The sequence below is a fragment of the Cheilinus undulatus genome, linkage group 22 (assembly GCF_018320785.1).
Source record: "Cheilinus undulatus linkage group 22, ASM1832078v1, whole genome shotgun sequence".
NCBI lineage: Eukaryota > Metazoa > Chordata > Actinopteri > Labriformes > Labridae > Cheilinus > Cheilinus undulatus.
The window spans coordinates 16,580,977-16,602,125 of NC_054886.1; the positions used below are offsets into that span (position 1 = coordinate 16,580,977).

The 21,149-nt window shown below is 37.7% G+C and overlaps 1 protein-coding gene across 2 annotated transcripts; it reads right to left on the reverse strand.

Annotated features, from left to right (window-relative positions):
- Nucleotides 1-1,206: 1,206 nt before the first annotated feature.
- Nucleotides 1,207-21,149, reverse strand: tnk1 (tyrosine kinase, non-receptor, 1). Of its 2 annotated transcripts, XM_041778791.1 has the most exons (15): nucleotides 21,105-21,149; nucleotides 20,853-20,999; nucleotides 15,829-16,007; nucleotides 12,773-12,837; nucleotides 12,482-12,670; nucleotides 10,553-10,705; nucleotides 10,181-10,458; nucleotides 9,978-10,104; nucleotides 9,670-9,816; nucleotides 9,428-9,522; nucleotides 6,848-7,090; nucleotides 6,610-6,674; nucleotides 4,168-4,649; nucleotides 3,992-4,087; nucleotides 1,207-1,720 (listed from the first exon to the last, which is right to left on the reverse strand). In XM_041778791.1, the coding sequence occupies exons 3-15, from the start codon at nucleotides 15,989-15,991 to the stop codon at nucleotides 1,547-1,549; spliced, it is 2,277 nt and encodes a 758-aa protein (XP_041634725.1). In that variant the 5' UTR covers nucleotides 15,992-16,007; nucleotides 20,853-20,999; nucleotides 21,105-21,149; the 3' UTR covers nucleotides 1,207-1,546. The 2 variants fall into 2 exon arrangements, with proteins under 2 accessions (XP_041634725.1, XP_041634723.1); XM_041778789.1 differs by lacking the exon at nucleotides 21,105-21,149 and having other exon boundaries at nucleotides 20,853-21,095.

Genomic DNA, 21,149 nt, shown 5'->3' on the forward strand with positions numbered 1-21,149 from the left:
TGTAAGCAGACGACTGCCGTCACACGGGGTTTGTCCAAGTCTTTCTACAGTCTATGGTGTGGATGCTGGTAAAGCGCCAGTTTTATCAGAACTTGGAGACATGTCTTTGTTAAAAGAACAAAGAACAGCAGTGAGTTGTCTACTTTCCAAAAACAACAAAAGTTGTGTACTGACATGTCTACAGTAGCCATGGTTCACGTTATGCAGCTCTCTATGGAGTTTAGCCTACTCGTCGATGGTGGCGCACCTCGGTTTGGGGCTACAACGTCATGTGTTTTGTTGCTCTGATTGGCCTGTAAAGATGTGACAGAACGTTCATCCAATCACCCTCTGAGTTTCTTTTCAAAGGCTGGGCCCTTTCCCAAATGCTGTCACAAGAAAGTCATTTTCTGTGTTTCCAAACATGTCCTTCCTACCCACCTAGTCCGTTTCCTGGTGGTAGAGTGGAGACTGAGGATCTTTTTTGGTCAGAACTACTCCCATAATGTGCTGCAGCATTTGCACAATGCCAACCTTCACCAAAGTTATGGAAGCTTCTATTCGTTGTTCATCCTGGTGAACTGTTTTTGTTTGTCGGTGAAAAGCGGCTATCTATTGATCTATCTATCCAGTCTTCATTACCCAAAATGCAATGTAAAGACCAAACGTTGGTTTAGATTAGGGAAATTATGCTAGTTTTGGCTAATGTAGCCTTTAGCTTTTAGTACCCTGAATACAGTCAGTATCTGAATATGGTCTTCCTGGTGAAAAATAAATGCAGTTCAAGAAACATTTTCTTCAGCGTTCGTCCCAGCAAGGTGCCTACATTACTCACAATACAACTTTGCTAACAGCAGCTAATGTAGCCTGGGGTTGTTTGCCTTAAGTGCAGAGCTAAAAGTTGACTTTTAATTAACCCAAAATACGAATTATCTTAAATCCATTTCTAACTTCTGACTGTGACAGGCTAAAAGGTAAACTTCTTTCATAGTAACTTCTGCAATAAAATTTAAAAAGACTTAAGTGTAGACTATTATTGATCTTTTTATGGACTTTTTAACATATATCAGTAAAAAATACTATCTTTAACAATATGTTCATATCACACATCATCTAGCTGTCACATTAACATTTATAACCAGAAAAAAGGGAGAAAATCGAAATAGAATTATACTTTTTTGAATACTTGGTTAATGGAATAAAATGCTAAAAAAAATAATCTCAGGGTTTACACCAGATCACTTACTTTTATTCAGTATAACAATTTCTCATACAATATTTACAAATTAGTCAACATACAAAAACAGTTTTTAAAAAGTCAGACTGTGCTGCATAGTGTATCAGGAAAAGTATAAAAATGGAGTCAAAAACATGGCATTTTTAATTTTTGTGTTTCTCTTTTTTCTTTTACATTCAACCTTCTCCTACTTTAATATACACGTGACCTCCCAGTCATTCCCATAATCAGGCCAGTCAATGAAAACGTGTTTCTTCAGTGTCAGAGTGTCAAAATGCTGCTCAGAAGTCAGCCCTCATTATTTGAAGGCAAATTGGCCTGAAGATCAACTCAGACTCTTCTTTCATTGCTAACTTGGGCTCGCTCTCTCTCCCCTGAGCTCTGTCCATCCCGTGACCACCGGATCAGGTAGCGGCTGGCCAGCTGCAGGTTCCACTGGTACCTGGTGAGGATCCGCAGACAGTCCTCTCTGGAGCAGAGGCTCAGTGAGTACAGCTGCTCTAGCTGAACAGACACAAAACCAGGGGACAGGGATCAGCGTGGACAGTGACTTCTATCAGCATTCAAATGTTCAAATGCAAAATCCCTACTGTCAAATCAAGTCTGTTTACCTACGTATTTAAACTGCACTTTATTTATTTTTTTTTTTTTTAACATAACATACTTAACTTTCTGTACTGCGACTGTGCTGGCTTACTTTGTAGAATGCTTTTATGCCAATCAAATTAGCCATAGCTTACTTGCTAATATCTTTGTATCAATATAGAATATATCATAAAGTAGTTCTACAATGATCAAACTTCCTGAAACATTTTAGATTTCTCTCTAAATTTTGTAAAATCCTGACATCATGCTACACTATCTGGTGCTCATTCACAGGACGAACATGACTAGATTGACCTATTAGTGCACCTTGGGATACAAATTTGCTTTGGGGCTGTATATAACACCGACTCCTCCAGGCATCCTCTACTGACAGTCCTGTGTTCTCAGAGTGCAGTTCCCACAGCAGGCTTTAAATGAAAACCTAGCAACTACTCCCATGTTACCGTAGTTCAACTCCTCCCATGAAAGCATTTCCATTTGTCATTTAACTTGGTGATTATTTCTGGGATCCCGTGGATCCTTGAAAAGTCTTAAAAAGCTTTGAATTGGACTTTTGAAATTTAAGGGTATAAACAGTCTTACTTTCACCTGTGAGAGGTCTTAAATTATAGAAGGCATTTTGACTAAGATGTCTTTAACCTGTCCTTGTTTTCTGGTTTGATTTATTAGATTTTCATTATTTTTTATGTTGTATAGAATCAGCTAAGCAAACCTGCTAGACTGTGTTGTGCTAAATATTACTGTACAGTATATTGGTAAACAGAGGTGTTAAAAGTGCCAAAATAATAAAATCTGGTTGATTACAACAAAAAAATCTGTTTTTTCTAAACAATGAATTAAACCAGAAAATTCAACCAAAAAGTCTTACATGCCTTTCATTTTTTACCATTTGCTGCAAAAGTAGCATTAGTTTTTCTGTGTTATCACTAAAGATTTCTTACTTAGAAATATGCACCATGTTAGCGCAATAAAATAAAAGAAACTAAAACTACCACATCTATATGATAGACTGTATAAATAATGCAAGGACTGCTTTTGTTTATATTAAACTTGCGCTGTAAAACTTTTTTAATAGTATGCTAAGCACCAAAATCAATGTGCATGCATTAAGTTAGGGGTTCAGTGTGTAAAACTGTGAATATTACCGACATTTTCAGTCAAATTCCAGTGTGCAACACTGTGAAATGGTCCCCTTGTAGTACTGCAGAAACATGGCTCTGAGAGATGATAGAGTCACAAATTCAAACACTCAGAAGTATTATATTCTTTATTTATATATATTTTTACCAACGTTTTTTCCCTTAAATGCTACTAAATAATACACACTGTATCTTTAAGGGGCCTGTTTGATTAAGTAGTGTTGCTGTGAAGTTTAAATTGGCTTTAGTTTGATACATATTTTTGCATAACTAAAAGTACTGTAACATTTTAAATCAGGGGTTTATGCTTCAGTGCCATGTGCTGTGCTATTAGCTGGTGCAACATACTCTGAAGTGCATGCAAAGTCTGCCCAAAAAACAGCCAACAGGGCTCACTGCTATTTTAAGTTTACTTACTAGGATGAGCTAAAATAAATGTTCAGTTCTCCATGTGAACAGTTAGGTGTGACCTTTGGTGTAAAAGCACTCTACAAGCACACACAGTTACCATATTACATTTAAGTAAATCATGTTAGTTCTATGAGCTATATTTATTTAATTTCTCAAAGGCTTTTCAACCCAGTTTTAATCAAATTCATCACATAAGAGGTATTTATTGGTTCAAGTTAGTCACTTAACTCAGGACATTTCAGAAAATAATTTAAAACTAACGTTTTCTATTATCTTGGGCTTTAAAATTATGAAGCAGCATTTGCTAAACTAAGGGAGAATTTTCTGTCAAACAACCACTGTCAGTGGTTAGCCACTGTGGTTAGCCACCGGTAGAGACTTTTTGCTACTTCTACAAAGTCACCACAACATTGCCCCTCAAAATGCCCATTTCCTCAAGTTGAACTTAATAGTGCTTGAAACTATCTTGGATTCAGTGTAAGTTTTTTTTTTGTGTAATTTTGATGTTATTCTTCCTTTTCTGGATATTTTATTAATCATAACTTACACTTTTATAAACTATACTATGATGTATTTCAGCATACACACGTGGACTAGGTTTGTCTTTTCATGGTCTGACCTTGAGTTGTTGTTCGGCTCTGATAGGGTTCCAGTCGCTACGCTGAAGTGCGATATGAACCTCCTCAGTGGTTGCTCCATGTACGGCCTCCATAACCTGAGAAGAACAGGTTAAACTAAAGCTGCAGGACAAAGATTCCCTTCATGGTAAAAAAGGAAATTTAATGCATGTCCTACCTGTGCAATGAGGCTGTCCCTGCTGTTGTGCACCTGAGGTGACTTGTCTCTCTCTCTTCCTCTTTCCCTCTCTCTGCTGTCTGTGTAATCATCCAGCTGTGGCGTCGACCGCGCCATGTTGCTCATTTTAGCCAGGTTTGACCCCCCCATGCCCGGCTGAGGCTGATGTTGTGGAGGTGGAAGTTGTGTGTGCATGGGAGGAGGGATGACCATCTGTGGGGGCCACGTGGTCCCTGGGAGCGGGTGAATGGTCGGCCTCTTCTGTGGTTTCATTTTCGGGTGTTTAAAATTAGGAGGTGGAGGCCGGGGAGGCGGGATGATGCTGGCCTCGCTGAAGCGGCGTGGGTCCTGCTGCATCACCACACTGTGAGCTGCCATCACTGGAGGCAACAGCCGGCCTTGGTGATCCACTCGGACCACACCTACTGTGTGAGCACGAGGACGGTGGCCTCTCACGACAGACTCCAGGCTCTGAGACATTCCTGCAGACACAGGGAACATGCCTTTTTAATGAAAATGCTCAGTTGAAATTAAAATACTAAAGCATTAGTCAGCTGTTAAGTCATGAAAAAACTTAAGTAAAAGGAAAAAAGAGTGTCTTTAAAATATGTGGACACTATGTTAAATATTTTAACGTGACCAAGATGTGTAAATACTCAAAACATGAAGTGATGTATAAAGACAATAATAGTAGGCCTTGTTGTAGTAGCCTAACAAAGCCACCAGGGGGCAGACAGGGAAACAGTGAGAAAATAAGCAACTTCAGAAAATTAGTATTAGATTGAAATGAGTTACATTCTTGATGGATAAGGTGATTGGGGTCTGATTATAAACAAATAGAAAGTATTTTTTACCATAACTATATCACAAAAGAAACAGTGAATGAACCTCTACTTGCAGTTTTGCAAATAAGAATGGAGTAAAATTGTAGTAACCAGATGTGAAAGCCTGATTGAGACCTATCCACACAGACTAATACTGACTTGAAGGGGTTTAGTATTTATGCTCTCACTTATTTCACATTATATATTTTTATTTAATTGGCATTACTTGGTGGAAATCTGTTTTCATGCTGACATTAAACAGGTTTTTTTTGTAATTTCTTTTTGTCAATAAAGCTAAATTATATTGACCATGATTGATTAAAAAATCAATAAAAGTGCAAAACACTGAAGGGGGTGAATACTTTTTACAAGGCCCTCTAACTAGGGCTGTTAAATGTGGCTTTGCATCTCTTGCTTGAATGCAGAAGAGAAAGAGTCATATAAGTAAAAAATATATACCAAACCCAATTAAAAAAAAAAAAAAGTTAGGATGTCATGTAAAATGTGAATAAATACAGAATAGGGATTTGCTAATTATTTTCAACCTACATTCAACTGAATACAGCATAAAGACAAGAAATTAAATGTTCAAACTGATAAACTGCATTGGAAATAAACACACATTCTGAATTTGATGCCTGCAACATGTTCCAAAAAAGATGGGACAAGGGCCAAGAAAAGACTGGGAAAGTTGTGGAACAAGGAAAAAAATGGCACCTGGAATATTCCAAGAGTTTCTGCACACTTCTAGATAATCGTGCCAGTTTTCCCCTCCCTACCAAAATCAACAAAGGCCAGATTATTGGATGTTTCTATAGAATTATATAACATATTTCCTGTGGTGTGTTAAAAGTCTCTGATCTGAACAGGAGACAATCAGAGCTGCTCTGACTTAAGATCATAAATATTATATTATAATATAATATTCATGATCAGATATCCTGTCATGTTGGGGGAGGGAGGTCTCTGATGTTTAAAAATTCAGTTATGATTTTCCTAATCTTTTAGTGTGTTTCAGGTTGAAGTAGGTTGATTGGCAACATGTGACAGTACCATGATTGGATTTAGAAGGAGCAAACCTGAAAGGCTGGGCCATTTACAATCAATAATGAAACAAAACTCTTCACTTTGTGAAAGACTGTAAAGGCAAACAGTCCAACAGTTTATGAAGAGTGTTCCTCAATACGCTTATTTAGACGCTTAATTAGACATTTCACCATCTGTTAGTATTAGTGCCCATGCTATGGGTAACTTGCACATCTGTGAAGATGCCACTGATACTGTATTTTTCAGCAAGACAATGGAAATTCTGCATGAATTACAACAGGATGGCTTCAGAGTAAGAGCGAGGGAGGTACTCGGTTGGTCTATACACAGTCCCATTAGGAGACAGTCCTGGGTTCTATGGACTGTGCCAACTCCTTAAAAAAAGAGAAAATCTACTGGGGTGCAAAAAAGAGAGAATAACATTGTAAAAGGGTGTTGGGGACAAACAGTAGCAGATATAAAACAGCCACAGTAGTAAAGCCTTTAAACCAAGCTGCATCATATCACTATCATAATCTGACCTGATATCTAGCATAGGGTAAACATTATCCTTTTTAAAGTCAGTTCCTACCTGCCATTTTCTGCAGATTACTCCCCTCCTTCTCCCTGGCAGGGTTCGGCCTCCAGCTGCTGTTCCTGCACGGGTCAGAATAGTAAACAAGTCAGAGTGACAACTTTACGCACAAACTGGCAGCAGGTTAAAGTTCAGAGCTGCACTGCAATAAAACTTGTCAATAAAAGTCCTCATGCACATGTTACTCTCTGGTTTATTTTTAGCAGCAGGAGAATAAACAAGTATCATCACTGACTCGTCTGGGCCTTCAGGTGTTCCCCATGTACGCTCAGGTTTGATGTCTCCATGCCCCGTGTGCTGCAGGCTGCCCTTCAGTGGAGCTGAGATATGTGGGGTGTTAGTGGAAGGGTTGGGTGCAGTGTTTCCAGGGAGTGCAGCAATCACAGATTGAGGGACAACTGGTGCAGTGAGGGTGGCAGGAAACCAGCCGACAGTCAGCGTTCTGTGGTTCTGACCCCTCCATTCACACAGCTCCAGCCTGAGCAGAGAGAGAGATGAATAAATAAGGACAAAAGCTTTAAAGTAGAACTACCTGCATGAAACCTCCAATAATATTCAAGCAATGCCTCAGAACAGCATGAGTAGGGATGAGTTAAAAGTTAGTGAATTGACATTTCTAAACGCAACATACATGATTAACTAAATTTTATGTTTGTAAAGTGTAGATGCAAAATCTCCTTATGGTATCCATCTGCTCTTTATGTGGTAAGCATATAAATGCATCACATTAGATTACTGTCATTAACTGATTATTTCTAGTTATCAAATTTATGTGCTTATGTAAACAGGCTCACTGTGATTCTTTGCCATGGAAAACTGAATAAAGTGTGTGATGTTCATAACAATATAAGACACCTACACCAGACATTAAATATAACTTTTGGGTCATTTTTGTGGATTTAACTGCAATTTTGGTTGTTTGGGAAGAAAAAAATGATCATAAAGACAAAAAAAAACTGCATCTCAAAGCACCTGTAGAGAACTTAAAGTCTGTGTCAGTTTGGATCCCCTTGTAGTCAAGCACTACCTCCTATCTTTTCCCCAATCATATCCTTTACATACTGTGCCTTTAAAAAGTGTTCACCCCTTGCATGTTTTATCCTTTCATTGATGTTATAAATCAGTTCTGGTAGATATAATTAGGATTTTTTTTTACACAAAAAAACAACAAAACAAAACTCTGACATCAAAGTAAAAATAGATTTCTACATAGTAATGTCAATTAGAACATGTACTATAAAGTAAGTTTTTCCATAAATATTCACCCCCTTTAAAGTGACTGACCTAATTCAACGTAAGTGAAATAGGGATCACCTGAGTGCAGTGAATGGGTCTCAACTGACTGTAGTATAAAGACACCTGTGTCTGGAAGGTCCAATCACTGTTTAATCAGTATTCCTGGCTACCATTACACCACAAAGACAAAAGAACACTCCAAGCAACTCAGAAAAAAGGTTATTAAAATTTATAAGTTGGGAGGGAAGGAGTATGTCACATGTAAATCTGTCTAGATGAGGCCGTCCTAAAAAACTGACTGACCGGGCAGGAGGGGGACTAGTGTCTGTCTTGGCCAGTCTCTTCCTGGTTAAAGGTTAAATAAAAAAAAATAGTGAGAGAGGCCACCAAAACACTTGACTACTCTAAAAGAGTTACAAGCTTCAGAAGCTAAGCTGAGAGAGACTCTGCATACAGCTGTTGCCCAGGTTCTTCACCAGTCAAAGCTTTACGGGAGAGTGGCAAAGAGAAAGACACTGTTGAAGAAACTCTGATTAAATCTCAACTAGAGTTTGCTAAAGGCATGTGGGAGACTCCATGGTCAAGTGGAAGAAAGTTCTTTGGTCTGATTTTGGCCATCAGACAAGATGTTATGTTTGGCAGACACCAAACACTGCACATCACCACGAAGGCACTGTCCCCACTGGGAAGCACTGAGGTGGCAACATCATGCTGTGGGGGTACTGCTCAGCAGCCCACTTTGGAAGGCTTGTTAAAGCAGGGGGTAAAATGAATGTGGCAAAATATCTGAAAATTATCAAGGACAATCTCAGTCAGTCTACAAGAGAAGTATGTCCTGGATTTATTTTTTAGCAAGACAATGACCCGAAGCACATAGCAGAAGCTGCACAGAAATGGTCTAAAGACAACAAGGTGAATGTTCTAGAGTGGCTGAGTCAAAGCCCAGACCTCAGTCCAATAGAGAATCTATTCAGTTGACATTATATTGTAGAAATATGATTTCACTTAGACATTTAACTGTTTTTTTGTGATTTTTTTCCCCACGAAAATCAAATTATATTGATCATGACTGATTTCTAAACTTGATAAAAGAGTAAAACCTTATAGATACTGTATGCAGGCAGGTTTCTCTGATAACAATTCTCATCCTTCTTTTGGAAGTTAAATGCTTCTCTTGTTGTATTTCCTGTGAAAATGTAAAAAGAGGCTTTTTTTTGTCATTTTCCATGTCTGACACCTACCCTGTAGCAGTGGTTACAAGCATGATGAATTACACTACAAAAATAATCAATCTTTGAGCTGATGGTCTCATTTGCTTCTCTGAGTCATCAGAAGCACCAGTATTGATTTTAGTCTATTTCATAACCAGTTAGAAAGTTCTCACAGGAGCTTGAACTGTGTAAACAGTGTCACAGCTGTTTTCACCTCAAATGAGCTTTAAATACTCAGAGATCTAAACTGGTATGCTCATTAGAGAGCTTGTCCATTTAAACCTCTGTTTCTTTTCAACAAAGGCCTTTTGTGTGGGTCAAACTTTGTCCTTTACTCTCCCAGTCCCACCCTCTTTTCTCTCACCCACCCATGGTCTATGACGGTCACAAGGTCGTTGGCCACCAGGGCGAGTTTCCTCGGTTCAGAAAAGTCTCTAGTTGCTTGGACTTCCATTGGTTTAGCCTAAAAACACAGAAGTTAGAAAAAAGACAAATAGCACTAAATCAGTGATTTCTCCAGCACTTTAATACACAGATTCTTTTGCTAGGATGTAATTAATAGACCCTCCTCCAAATTTAGCACTAGAGACATGAAACCTATGTTGCACACCTCTGCTACCATCGTAATAAGCTGAGCAAAGCTGGGTCTGTCTCCCGGACTGCAGGCCCAGCACTTCCTCATCACAGCGTACAACTCTTGGGGGCAATCTGGTGGTTTCTCCAGACGCTCTCCCTCCCGCTCCACACGCCACAAAATCTGGATGAAGACACAGTATGTCAGAGATTATACAATCGTGAGTCACAGAGCAGATTATAAAAGCATCAGGGCGGGGCCACACATTCCAAACTTTGACAAACACGCTCACTGGCACTGATACAAACACTGTGAGTACAACATAGAAGTTCACAAGTGTGTACCTGTCTTCCTGACAGACCGAACCATGGCTCCTCGCAGTAGGTAAACAACTCCCACAGGGTGACACCAAACATCCACACGTCAGAGGCATGGGAGAACGAGCCGATGCGGAGACTCTCTGGAGCACACCTGGCAGACAAATGGCAGCAGTGACGACAAATTCAGATTTATGTTTGACATGACCTGTTTTCCCAGCATCCCTCACCATGCGAACGGGATCCTCCTGTGTGCTGACATGACGTAGTGATCGGCCTCCTGGCTCAGGCCTCTCATCAGGCCAAAGTCCCCGATCTTTACCATCTCCCTGGATGCCAGCAGGACGTTTCTGGCAGCCAAGTCTCTGTGGATGAACCTTCTGGTCTCCAGGTAATCCATCCCCGCCACGATCTGAGTCGCAAAAAGCCATAGGCGGACCAGAGGGTACTCGTACTGACGTGAGCGCAGGGTGTCATACAGTGAGCCTAAGGGAGCTAACTCTGTTACCTAGATGGGGAAATACAAGACTGAGTGGACAGCTTCCAAATATGGAACAAAATCTGTTCATTATTCTCAAAATGCCCTCATTTTCACACTTTACCATTTTGAGAGGCTGTGTGAGCACTACACCATACAGTCGTATGATGTTAGGGTGGTCCAGCGACTGCATGGTGGTCACCTCTTGAAGAAAGTCTTTCAGTGTCTCTGTCTGCCTGGACATACTGCTCCTCAGCGACTTTACTGCTACAGGCAACTGGAAGTTAGAAAAAGGGAGACAAACCAACCTTTTACCACTCAATCTTTTGCTTTATGGTGCATCAAGTAATAAAAATGGATATTTTGGAGTATGAAGACAGAATAAAACCCTTCATCAGCAACACTGTACAAAGATTCTGTGTATTTTATAGTGTACAGATTTTTAGTTTGAAGTGAGAAATCCAAAATAAGAACAAACTGTTTCCCACTTATGGTTTGAAAAAAAGGAAATAAAACAAGGAAAACCTGCCAGTCACTCTTTCAGGCAGCTCATATCAAACTGAGAATAAAAAAAAAGGAAAAAGAAGACAAAAAACAAGTTTTTGTTTTCTGTTTCCTGGTTTTCAGGCCAACATTGATGATATTAAAAGAGACAGGAGAAGGAAAGTGATGTAATACTGACACACTGCTTTAAGCTCACTGCTAATGACTTAAAATTACTGTCAGGGCACTTGACAGCAGCAAAAACACCAAAAATGGAGTTGTAAATGGAGTTGTAAATGTAAAAATATCCAATGATACCTGAAAACTAGGGCAGAACGATTTTGGAAAATAATCTAATTACAATTTTTTTCATGAATATTGCAATTGCGATTTGATATGCAATTATTCCTTAACTTTCTTTTATTCCTTAACAAGGGCTGAACAATTCCTTTAAACTGTCTAATTCTGATGATTTTGACATGTATTGCAAATTGGATATGAATTGTTGCATTGAAGAGTTTTTCTCATTCTCATATTTAATTAAAAAAAAGTACAAAAATGAAGAAGGTAGGATTTTTTTGTAGACTATTCTATAAAAAATGGCACCTGAATGATTGCATGATATGTCATGCATAACATCTCTGCTGCAAAAAAAGAAGTTAAACACTGCTATTTTTACACAAATTTCAGGAAAAAAAATATTGCGCCTTTTGCAATTTGAAAATTGCAGCAGGCCAAATTGTGATTTAATCTAATTTTCGATTAATTTTTAATCTAATTTTCGATTAATTGCCCAGCCCTACTGAAAATTTAAAATCCATAAACAGTGTGCTGAATTTGTGTTTGCCACTAATACCTCTGTTATGATCCCGCCAGTGCAACAGAATGATTACCAGCTTGTTTCAAACCTTTTCTAGTTGCTGCTTAACAGAATTATTATGATGAAAATAAAGTGATATACAGGACTGGAGTCCAATGCAAACTTCCCTGAGAGAGAAAAACCCTTAGAATTGTATGTTGTTGCAGCATAAGGTATTGTCAAAGTATCATTTGCTATCATATTGCATCCCATCAAAACATAATTTTTACTTTGTTTTGCATCAGATTGCACCATGTCACATCGTTAGTCTTATATTTTATATCAGAAAGTATCTTACGTTATCAACATACATTAATTTATGAGAGAGCCTGCACCAATTTGAAGTGATAGGACACAAAGAAGTAAAACATAAACCAACATAACCTGACTTAACATTGTGGAACATATGATACTACTGTACAGCATAACATACATTTATCTTTGCTAATATCAGCTGTTTGCTATGACTATAAAACTTTAATGAGCAGCTAAACTGAACCATCATCATTTGATAAATACAAAAAAATTGTGGGAGATTTAAAATCTGTTGTTTTCTGTTTTATCCCTTGTTTATCAAAATAACAAGATCCTGCACAGACACCTATACATGTATGATGTACATGACATGTATGAAAAATACAAGTACAGCTGTAGTTTTGGAGGGTGTAGCTATGTTAAATAGCACAGAATGAAGAGCATTAACTCTCTTACCACTCTCCCAGTGGGTGTGTGCCACTCGCCCTTCTTCACCACTCCGAAGGACCCAGACCCGAGCTTCTCTCCAAGGACCAGCTCGCTGTCCTGGATCAGAGATGGGAGAGCACGGCTCCCTCCCTCTTGACTCTGAGCAGGGGCGCCTCCACCCCACAGCTCTGGCCCATCCTGACTTCGGCTTAACGCCTGTGCATCAATAAATGAATGAAATGTTAATACTGAATTTCATACACAGTTACATGAAGTCACACAAAATATAAATGATTGATTTAAAAACCTGCTTCAGACCTTTGACATCCGTGATCGTGAATTTATCTTGAAACGTTTTAAAGCCTCCCATAGTCTCCTCTGAGCTGAAATAAAAAGGATTCTAAAATTATTCACAGCATGACATATCCATCTAATTATTAGGTCTATTATTAATTTGTTTAAGAAAAATTTATCACATCAATGAGGGGAAGATTTTTCATGATATCTTGTATCAAGCACTACTTCTGTGTTTAGTTTTGAAGCAAAGAATAATTAATCTTTACATTTTGAGCTGTTAGTCAGATATAAGCAACCCTCAAACCTCATAAACAACCCTGATGTTTGCAAACTAAAGGAGAGGTTTGTTGGCATTAATGGAAAATAACAGGTTGTCTTAAACTGAATAACATTAGAGGGGAAAGTTCTTGTTTTAATCCTTTCACTGAACAGGCAGTAGGAAAAGCTGCTATTAATGATTCTGCAAACACTCTCACAAACATAATGTGCACTATTAGTCCAAGTTTGCCTGAAGGCAAAGTTTTTCTATGTTGGTGCCAGGATGCCACAAAAGATATGTTCAGATTTCAGGAGATGAATTTTAAACACACCCATCAGTGTTCAGTCTGTTGAGAGAACAATACCTCAACGCTTTGAGGGAAATAGGTGGGATTGTTATAGAGAGTAGGCAAAATCATGCAAAGCACTTCCAACTACAACCCCATTTCCAATAAAGTCGGGACACCATGTAAAATGTAAATAAAAGGCATGTAATAAGATGCACAACATTAAAACCTTATATTCTACTGAAAAAAAGAAAACATCTAATGTTGAAACTGATAAATGTGTTTTTGTGGAAAAATATTATGCCCCATTTTCAATTTCATGTTAGGAACAAGTTTCAAGAAAGTTGGTACAGTTACAATGAAACTTAGAGGATTTGAAATGCTCATCCCACAGGTTAGTAACATGACTGGATATGAAAACAGCAAAAACCTTGTTATTTTACCATCTTGAATTCATAATATCATCTCAAGAAGTATGCAAGGAATAAGGCTGAACAGTGATACCGTATGGCCAGGACTAAAGAAAACACTGAATTTAAAACAGACACCATTCTTTAGTGCACTCATACTCAACGGGTGTGTCAGAACCAGTGTTAATTTCATCCGCTAAAACTACAACTAAAAATGCTCGTCAACATCCTTTTTTTCCCACGATGAAAACTAGACTAAGAATAACAAAAATAGATCTGTGATGACAAAAAACTGGACTCAAAGTAAGTTTTGTTTTTGTCAAGATGCCTAAAACTAGACTAAAAAGAAATGTAATTTTTGTCGGACATTCAAATCTGTGATATTTCTCCACTGTGGGTAAATCTGTCCAAAACCAATGCAGCTGTATCTATTCTACCTCTCAGCTGTAGAAAGCAGGGACCCCAGATTTGGCAGGGTGTATAAAACACACTACCATGATTTGGTACCAGATTTAGACAAGAAAATAAATGCTTGGACTAAAAGTAAAAACTAAAATCTGGGGACTTTTTATGGACTAAAGCTAGACTAAAATGTTTTGGAGTTTTCGTCGACTTAAACTAGATTAAAACTAAAAAGTGTAGAAATGACTCAAATGTGAGTAAAAGCTAAAAGACATTTAATCTCAAGACTAAGACTATAATTAAAAATAGCTGCCAAAATAACACTGGTCGGAACCCAAAAGTGGGTTGCAAAGCAGGCCGCGAATGTGTGCAATAAAAAACCCAGCAAAAAGTCTATAATGTGCAGAAGCCTTTAAGAGACATACAGTACATCCATACTGTTTTTAGGTTTTCCTGTAATGATTAAAATCTTTTTACAAGTTTGAACTTATTTATCTCATTTACCTTAAGAAAAAGCTGTTTTACTAGTGATCATTAGAAAATTCCTTAAAAATTACAACATTTCCCTGCTGTCTTAGGAAAATGTAGTAAAATAAAATGTATGTATGCAAGTTCTTTTATGATGATGTGCATTTGAACATGTTTATTTTGTCTTATCTCTTTGTTCAATGATGTTTTGTTCCATTTAGGGGCCAAATTGCAACATTTTTCAATAAATACACTTGATTGGTTGAACATTTTTAAGAATCTGGGTCATGACGTCTTTAAGGAGGCTGATGTGGATCATGAAACCCCACCTGTTGAGGACCACTGCTTTGATGGACATCACTGCATGTGCTCAGGGCTCTTCCTAAAGCCATTTTCCTTCAAGCACAGTTTGCACAAATAAAAGCTGAAACTCTTATTATGCAAAAAGGAAACTGCATACATAATGCAGTGCCAGAAACGCTGCCTACTCCTCTGGGACTGAGGTCATCTGTGCAATTTTCAACTAAATGTAGGGGGTCAATCTTTTGTAAATCGTGACATTATTTTATCTACAGTTAGAGAGCATCCCAACATTTCTAGAAACCTAGATGTACTTGTTAGTGCAGTCCAACATTGCACTTTATTTTTGTTCAGAATCCTGTAAAAAACTCTTTTACTTTAGATGATTACTGCTGAACAAGCCCTGTCATTTTGCTGACTTATGCTACTAAAAAAGTAAAATCATCACTATGAGTAATTTTAAATGGGTGATTCATTTTAAAGACCACATTTTTATCCTTGGTTAAAGTTTTAGCAGTTATTTGATCAACAGCAGACTTTTTTTCAGACTTATTAATCATTTGATTTATCGATGTTAAAAAGTTCATTCTTTATCTGTTGTTACAGTGTTTCAGTTTTGCAAATGCATCAATTTCAATTTTGATTCTTTTTCTCGGTGTGTTTGTTCCTAAATGAAGGAATCTAGGCTGAATGTTTGCATGAATTGTGTTCAGTCATTACAGTTCAGTAGGGCTGATTAAATGTTTACAAGAAAATAATCTATAAGCAAACTCAGTTGATTAAGGCTATCTTATAAGACTGAAAAGTTTGAATCACATGTTTGTGTTAGAATAGTTTGTAAATCCATAGGTTGATTAAATTAAAGGACATGATAAACATCAAATAATCAACACCCTTTTTTGTTGTGAACCAGTCAGAGTAATACAGTGACTGAAAAAGACATACTGCTCACCAGGTTTACTAATCCCGATCTGCTCCAGGTCGCTCTCCTTCACGTAGGCGAAATGATCGATGCGTGTGATGTTGAGTCCATCTCTGACGCGGAGGTAGAACTTCTCCAGCTGGACCTCAGCTAGGAGTGCATATAGCCACTGGGTGTCCTGGTCCATCAGCATGACCCAGCCAACCTGCCTGTGGGTACCAAGGGAAAAATGTATAAGACTGTACAGTGATATTTCTTTTACCTTTCCTTTAGTTTTACCTTGAATTCTTACATTAGATAAACCTAAAAAAGAAGAAATGACATTAAAACCAGTGCTGAATCTGAGTGAAAGTTGAACAAGTGTGGCAAACCCTTTTTCTTGTTGTGTTAAACGCAAGAAACTCTAACTAGCCACTCATTTACAGTCTGCTGATCAACTTCAGTGTATTCAGATTCAGTAAGAAAATGTGCCTGCTTTCAGTTTTCTATAACCAAGATAAGAAGAAAATGTTGTCATCTGCATATAAAACACCTCCAAACAGGCAGTTTGCTAACAAAGAGAGAAAAATCAATGATGAAACAAAAGTAAAGAGAAATGGAGAGCAGGTGGAGGAAGGTAAAAACAAAGGTTTTAGATTTTCTTTCCCTGAAGAAGCACAAACAAGTAGGCTCTGTAGGAGTGCAGCTCACTGGGCTGTGACTCATTTTGAACCTTTGAGGCCACAATCCCACTGGGAGTCCTGAAGCAATGTGAACAACTGAGAAGAGGAAACATTATCTCGTCTGTCAGTTTTAGGGGCACCAGTCAGACAGGATCCTGTTCGCACAGTATTTATGTAACTTCTGAGTGACTGACAGAAGCGTGGCTTAGAGTACTATGAGGCTGATTCTGATGTAATTTTATCTGTTTTTTAAAGATTAGTTAAAATATTAGTTTGATATCTTCAGTGATGATGAATTAAGAATTGCATTGTCCTGACAAATGGGGGCATTAACAAGGAACTGTGAAGTTAACATGTTCAGCAAACACAATTATCAAGTTATTGTTCTTATAAAAAAGAAAAAAAATCAAAAAAGGAGAACGTTAATCCAAGCAAGTACTTCTGCTAACAGTACTGTGTCTTCAGATCCCTTTAATAAGACTAATTCTGGTTTCTTAAAAACAATAGTCTGGAATCTTTGGTGTTGATGGTTGAGAAATGAAGCTGTCCTGACACATAGAGCAGTAGTCTTATGTTAGCATAATTAGCTAATGTAAGAACTGCTCTTATTGATATAAAAGTTGGCAAATATTAAAGCTAAAAGCCACTATTTTCCTGTTTTGTTGAAAGAGAAAAAATGAAAAATGAAGAGAGCAGGTAATAGAAAAGGAGAGTTGGGGATAAGCTGAAAGAAAGTTAGCAGAGGTCAGACTCAAACAAAGGCGACTGTACCTCCCAACCACTAGCCCTACCTGCTTTCTATCTTTGCTCTTTTTAATATAAGAGTTGTTTTATGAATTGTAAGTTTTGTATCAGAACAACACAGATTTGGTTGTGGAACCAAAACTTGATTGTATTTATGTGAGCAATTTATGATACATAGGAATAATCTTTCTACTTATACTAGCAAGTTATGCTAACATAAGAAAAATCTACTCTTTGTTCTTTTTAAGACCAGAGAGTTAAACCCTAAAAAAATGTTTGGATTAAAAAAAATGTTGTGGAGCAAAGACTTAATTATTCATTTGTAAGAAATATATGCAACATAGGAATCATCTTTCTACTTACACTAGCAAGTTATGCTAACATAAATATAATCAACTCTTGATTCTTTTTAAGAACAGAGAGTTAAACCATAAAAAAAATTGTTTGGATTGAAAAAAAAAATGTTGTGGAGCAAAGAGTTAATTATTCATTCGTAAAAAATATATGCGACATAGGAACAATCTTTCTACTTACATTACGCTAACATGAGATTAATAAACTCTTTGTTCTTTTTACAAAAGAAGGATAGCATTACATCCCAAAAAAATCTTTCACTTGGTTTGGATTTTTAAAAATCTGGAAAAAATGGACTATTCTTCTGTTCAAAAGTTTTGCTACATCAGAACAATCCTTCTACTTATGGTAGCAAGATATGCTACATAAGAACTAGCTCTCTACTTATGCCATCAAGTTATGCTACATGAGATAATCTTTTTACTGATGTTAGCAGTTATGCTACATAGGAAGAATCTTTCTACTTACATTAGCAAGTTATGCTAACATAAGAATAATAAACTCATTGTTCTTTTAACAAAAAACAAACAAACAAAAAGATAGCATTAAACCTGAAAAATATTTCATTTGGTTTGGAATTTTTAAAAATAGTTTAAGACAAAAACAAACAGGGCGCATTTAACTGGGGCTAAAACTTCGCTTTTTGGAGCTAACAGTGGACTTTCAAGTGCTCAGACAGAGTTTGTTTTGCTAAGTTTACTCCTGCAGTATACAACAGCCTGTTGCGCTACACATTAAGCTTCTGATTGATGATACACACAGCCAACAGCTGATGGATGTGTGACTGACAGACGGTGAGATGAAAGGGAGATGATCGTCGAGATGATTTTCACCTCAATGAGACATCTTGTGATGTTTTGATCTCGTGGTATGAGATCTCGTCACACTCCTAGTTCTGTAGCAAACTAAAGATGCTTTAACTTTTACATCAGCAAATTATTCTAACCTATGAGGTATAATGTTGGTTTTTTTGTCCCTTTCACAGTAACATGTAAAGAGCAGGAAATAGGGCAGAGACTGTGGTAAATAACACACTGGAAAGGAGCAACAGGTTGGACCCAAACCAAGACTAACAGTTTGGGCTCTACACATGGGACAGAGTCCAACTGATAGGCCAGCCAGCACCCCATCTTTATTCTTTTGATGATACCATACCGTACTTGTAAGTGCTGCAAACCTAGAGCTAGTACCACAGTCAAATAAGAACAAAGGTAAGAGTAGCTCAGTCAATTCTTGTTTGCAGAACACCAAAGCTTTGGTAGTGTTTTAAACAAAACAAATGTTACAATGACATTGCAACATAAAGATTTGATTTTCACATTAGCAAGTCATGCTTTGTAAGAATAATTGTACTACTTTGTAAGTTATGGTCACATACAAATAATCAAATCATTGCTCAATTCAGCATAAAAATGGTTAAAACGGAAACTTAAACACATAAAATTCTTCTTTTGTTGTATAATCTCTGGTTTCTGCTTTTACTGTTCCTAGATGGTTGTTCAGCCATAAATCAGCTGCTTATCAGCAAACCAAACCCAGCAGCTATGAGTCAGGGAAGGCCTTCAACATTCCCCTGTCAGCTACCCTGGGAAAAAATTAACATCAACACCACACAGCCAGCAGAGCCACATTGTCCTCAGCCACCAACCGTCTGAATTTTTTTTAAGTATTAAGTGATGCTACAAAGAGCAGGCAAGTGCAGGAGGGTACTAGCCTGGGCTTGCATTCATTTCCAGGGGCAACTCCCAATTAATTTGCACATAACTTGAGTGAGCACAAGGCAAATTCTCTCCAGGACATCTTTGAAAAAACACTCAAACAAAAACACGATTGTTAAACTCAGTAAACTCTGTGATCATTCTCTTTATTTACAGAGTGATCAATTGTTAACCTGCAGATCTACAGGAAACACTCTCAGCCTGATGGCATGCATGACAACCTTGTGTTTAACTGTTTGGTTATTCAGCTCTATAAGCCTAAGTGGTCACTGGTCAGACATTTTAAGAAACTTCAAATGGCCTCCAGTGTTTATCTAGAACAGCTTCTTTTGGAGAGCAGTGTTTACACTGGTGATGTCTTCTTCATGCTGAGCACAAAACAAATCGAGATTGACCCCCAACAGTCACACATGACATCCTAAGTCAACACAGAAGCTCTGACAAAGCTACATTTAAAGAGAAAAGAGCATGTTTCAATCACAGCAACAACATTATGATCCCACATGCTTCAAGCATAGAGGGTGTGCCTCTTGCAAAATTGCCTAAGATGTTTTACATTTTTTGAAGTAGCAGTGCAGTCTAGAGCAGTAAGGATATACTCCCTGCATTCAGCTTGCTTTAAAATGAGATTACAATATCCTCTATTAATGCCTCAATGGGGAACTTCAGTTTTATACTCTGTAATTAAAATACATGGGCTGCGTTACACATGCACAAACAGCACAAACAGATTAAGGGCCTGCCATGAGGGAGTGTGGTTTGGTGCATTGCTCAATGGCACATAGGCAGTACTTAGGAAGTGAACTATCACTTTTCTAATAAAATATCATAGCTATAGTCATGAAAACGGAGTTATTATGTACAGAGCTTGACATGTGCTATTTGCCATATTGGGTACATCTGGTATGAGATGAAACACATGCTCCATTTCACTTTTTAATGGATATTAAGTTTAAACTAATATTAAAGCACTGACTGTTAATTAATTTTATTTCAAAAATCAGAAATGCAACTGATTTCATAAACATATCTAATTCTCACTCAGACAAATCTCCATCAGAGAATGCTGAGGTTGTGACCCTGATAAATTCCACCGGCCAAAGTGGCTAGTTGGAGTCAACCTGGTACCTACCACGGCCTAAATCCACCTGCATTTGGCTAGTTGGCTGGTGTAAATGTCAAGCCCTGGTTATGTATATCAAATACACTGGCACATGCTAGTGACATACATATGGCACCTTTGTGGGATTTCTTTTTGTTTTACTGTTGAAGCAGGTGTTGTATGAGCCAATCAAAAGTGTTTAGTATTTTGAACACAAAATAATGCACCAAAATAATTAAAAATGGCATGCTATGATGAAGAACTGTTAAATGAATGTAAAAATTAGGAATCTTTCCCTTTGAGTAAAGATGTAGTTATTAATTTAGCATTCATAGATTAAGGTAGACTCTCATGTTTATAAAGAACCAACATTATTTTCCACGTAGCATCTCTGAAACCTAATACAACTTTCCAGCACACGGTGTTTTATCCCATTGCTGTGCTCATTAATACAGATACGACCAAACTACTCACCGTTTATTGAATAATTCAGTAGTCCAGTAGTTGACAGCTTTAACCACAGAGACCCCGAGACAAGTGATCCATGTTGGAAATGAAACCTCAAGAGACGTCGACGGAGGACTTTCTCTCCAAATCACAGCTGGTCCTCATAGGCCTATCCTTGAGAAACAGTCACCGTCTGTTAGATCCACACTTACCGGTGATTATGTCGTCTGTATTCAATATTACGTTTAGGTGATCCTCTGTAAACGCAGTGTGATCTACCTGTGTGTTTTCGGCTCCTTTCTCCGCCTCTCTCCAGTTTCTTTC

Coding starts and splice junctions, on each gene's coding strand:
- tnk1 (XM_041778791.1), bottom strand. CDS start 15,991: ATGCTGATGGACCAGGACACCCAGTGGCTATATGCACTCCTAGCTGAG. Junction 10,706..12,481: donor ACACACCCACTGGGAGAGTG/GTAAGAGAGTTA, acceptor TCTAACTTCCAG/TTGCCTGTAGCAGTAAAGTC. Junction 10,459..10,552: donor TCACACAGCCTCTCAAAATG/GTAAAGTGTGAA, acceptor TTCCCCATCTAG/GTAACAGAGTTAGCTCCCTT.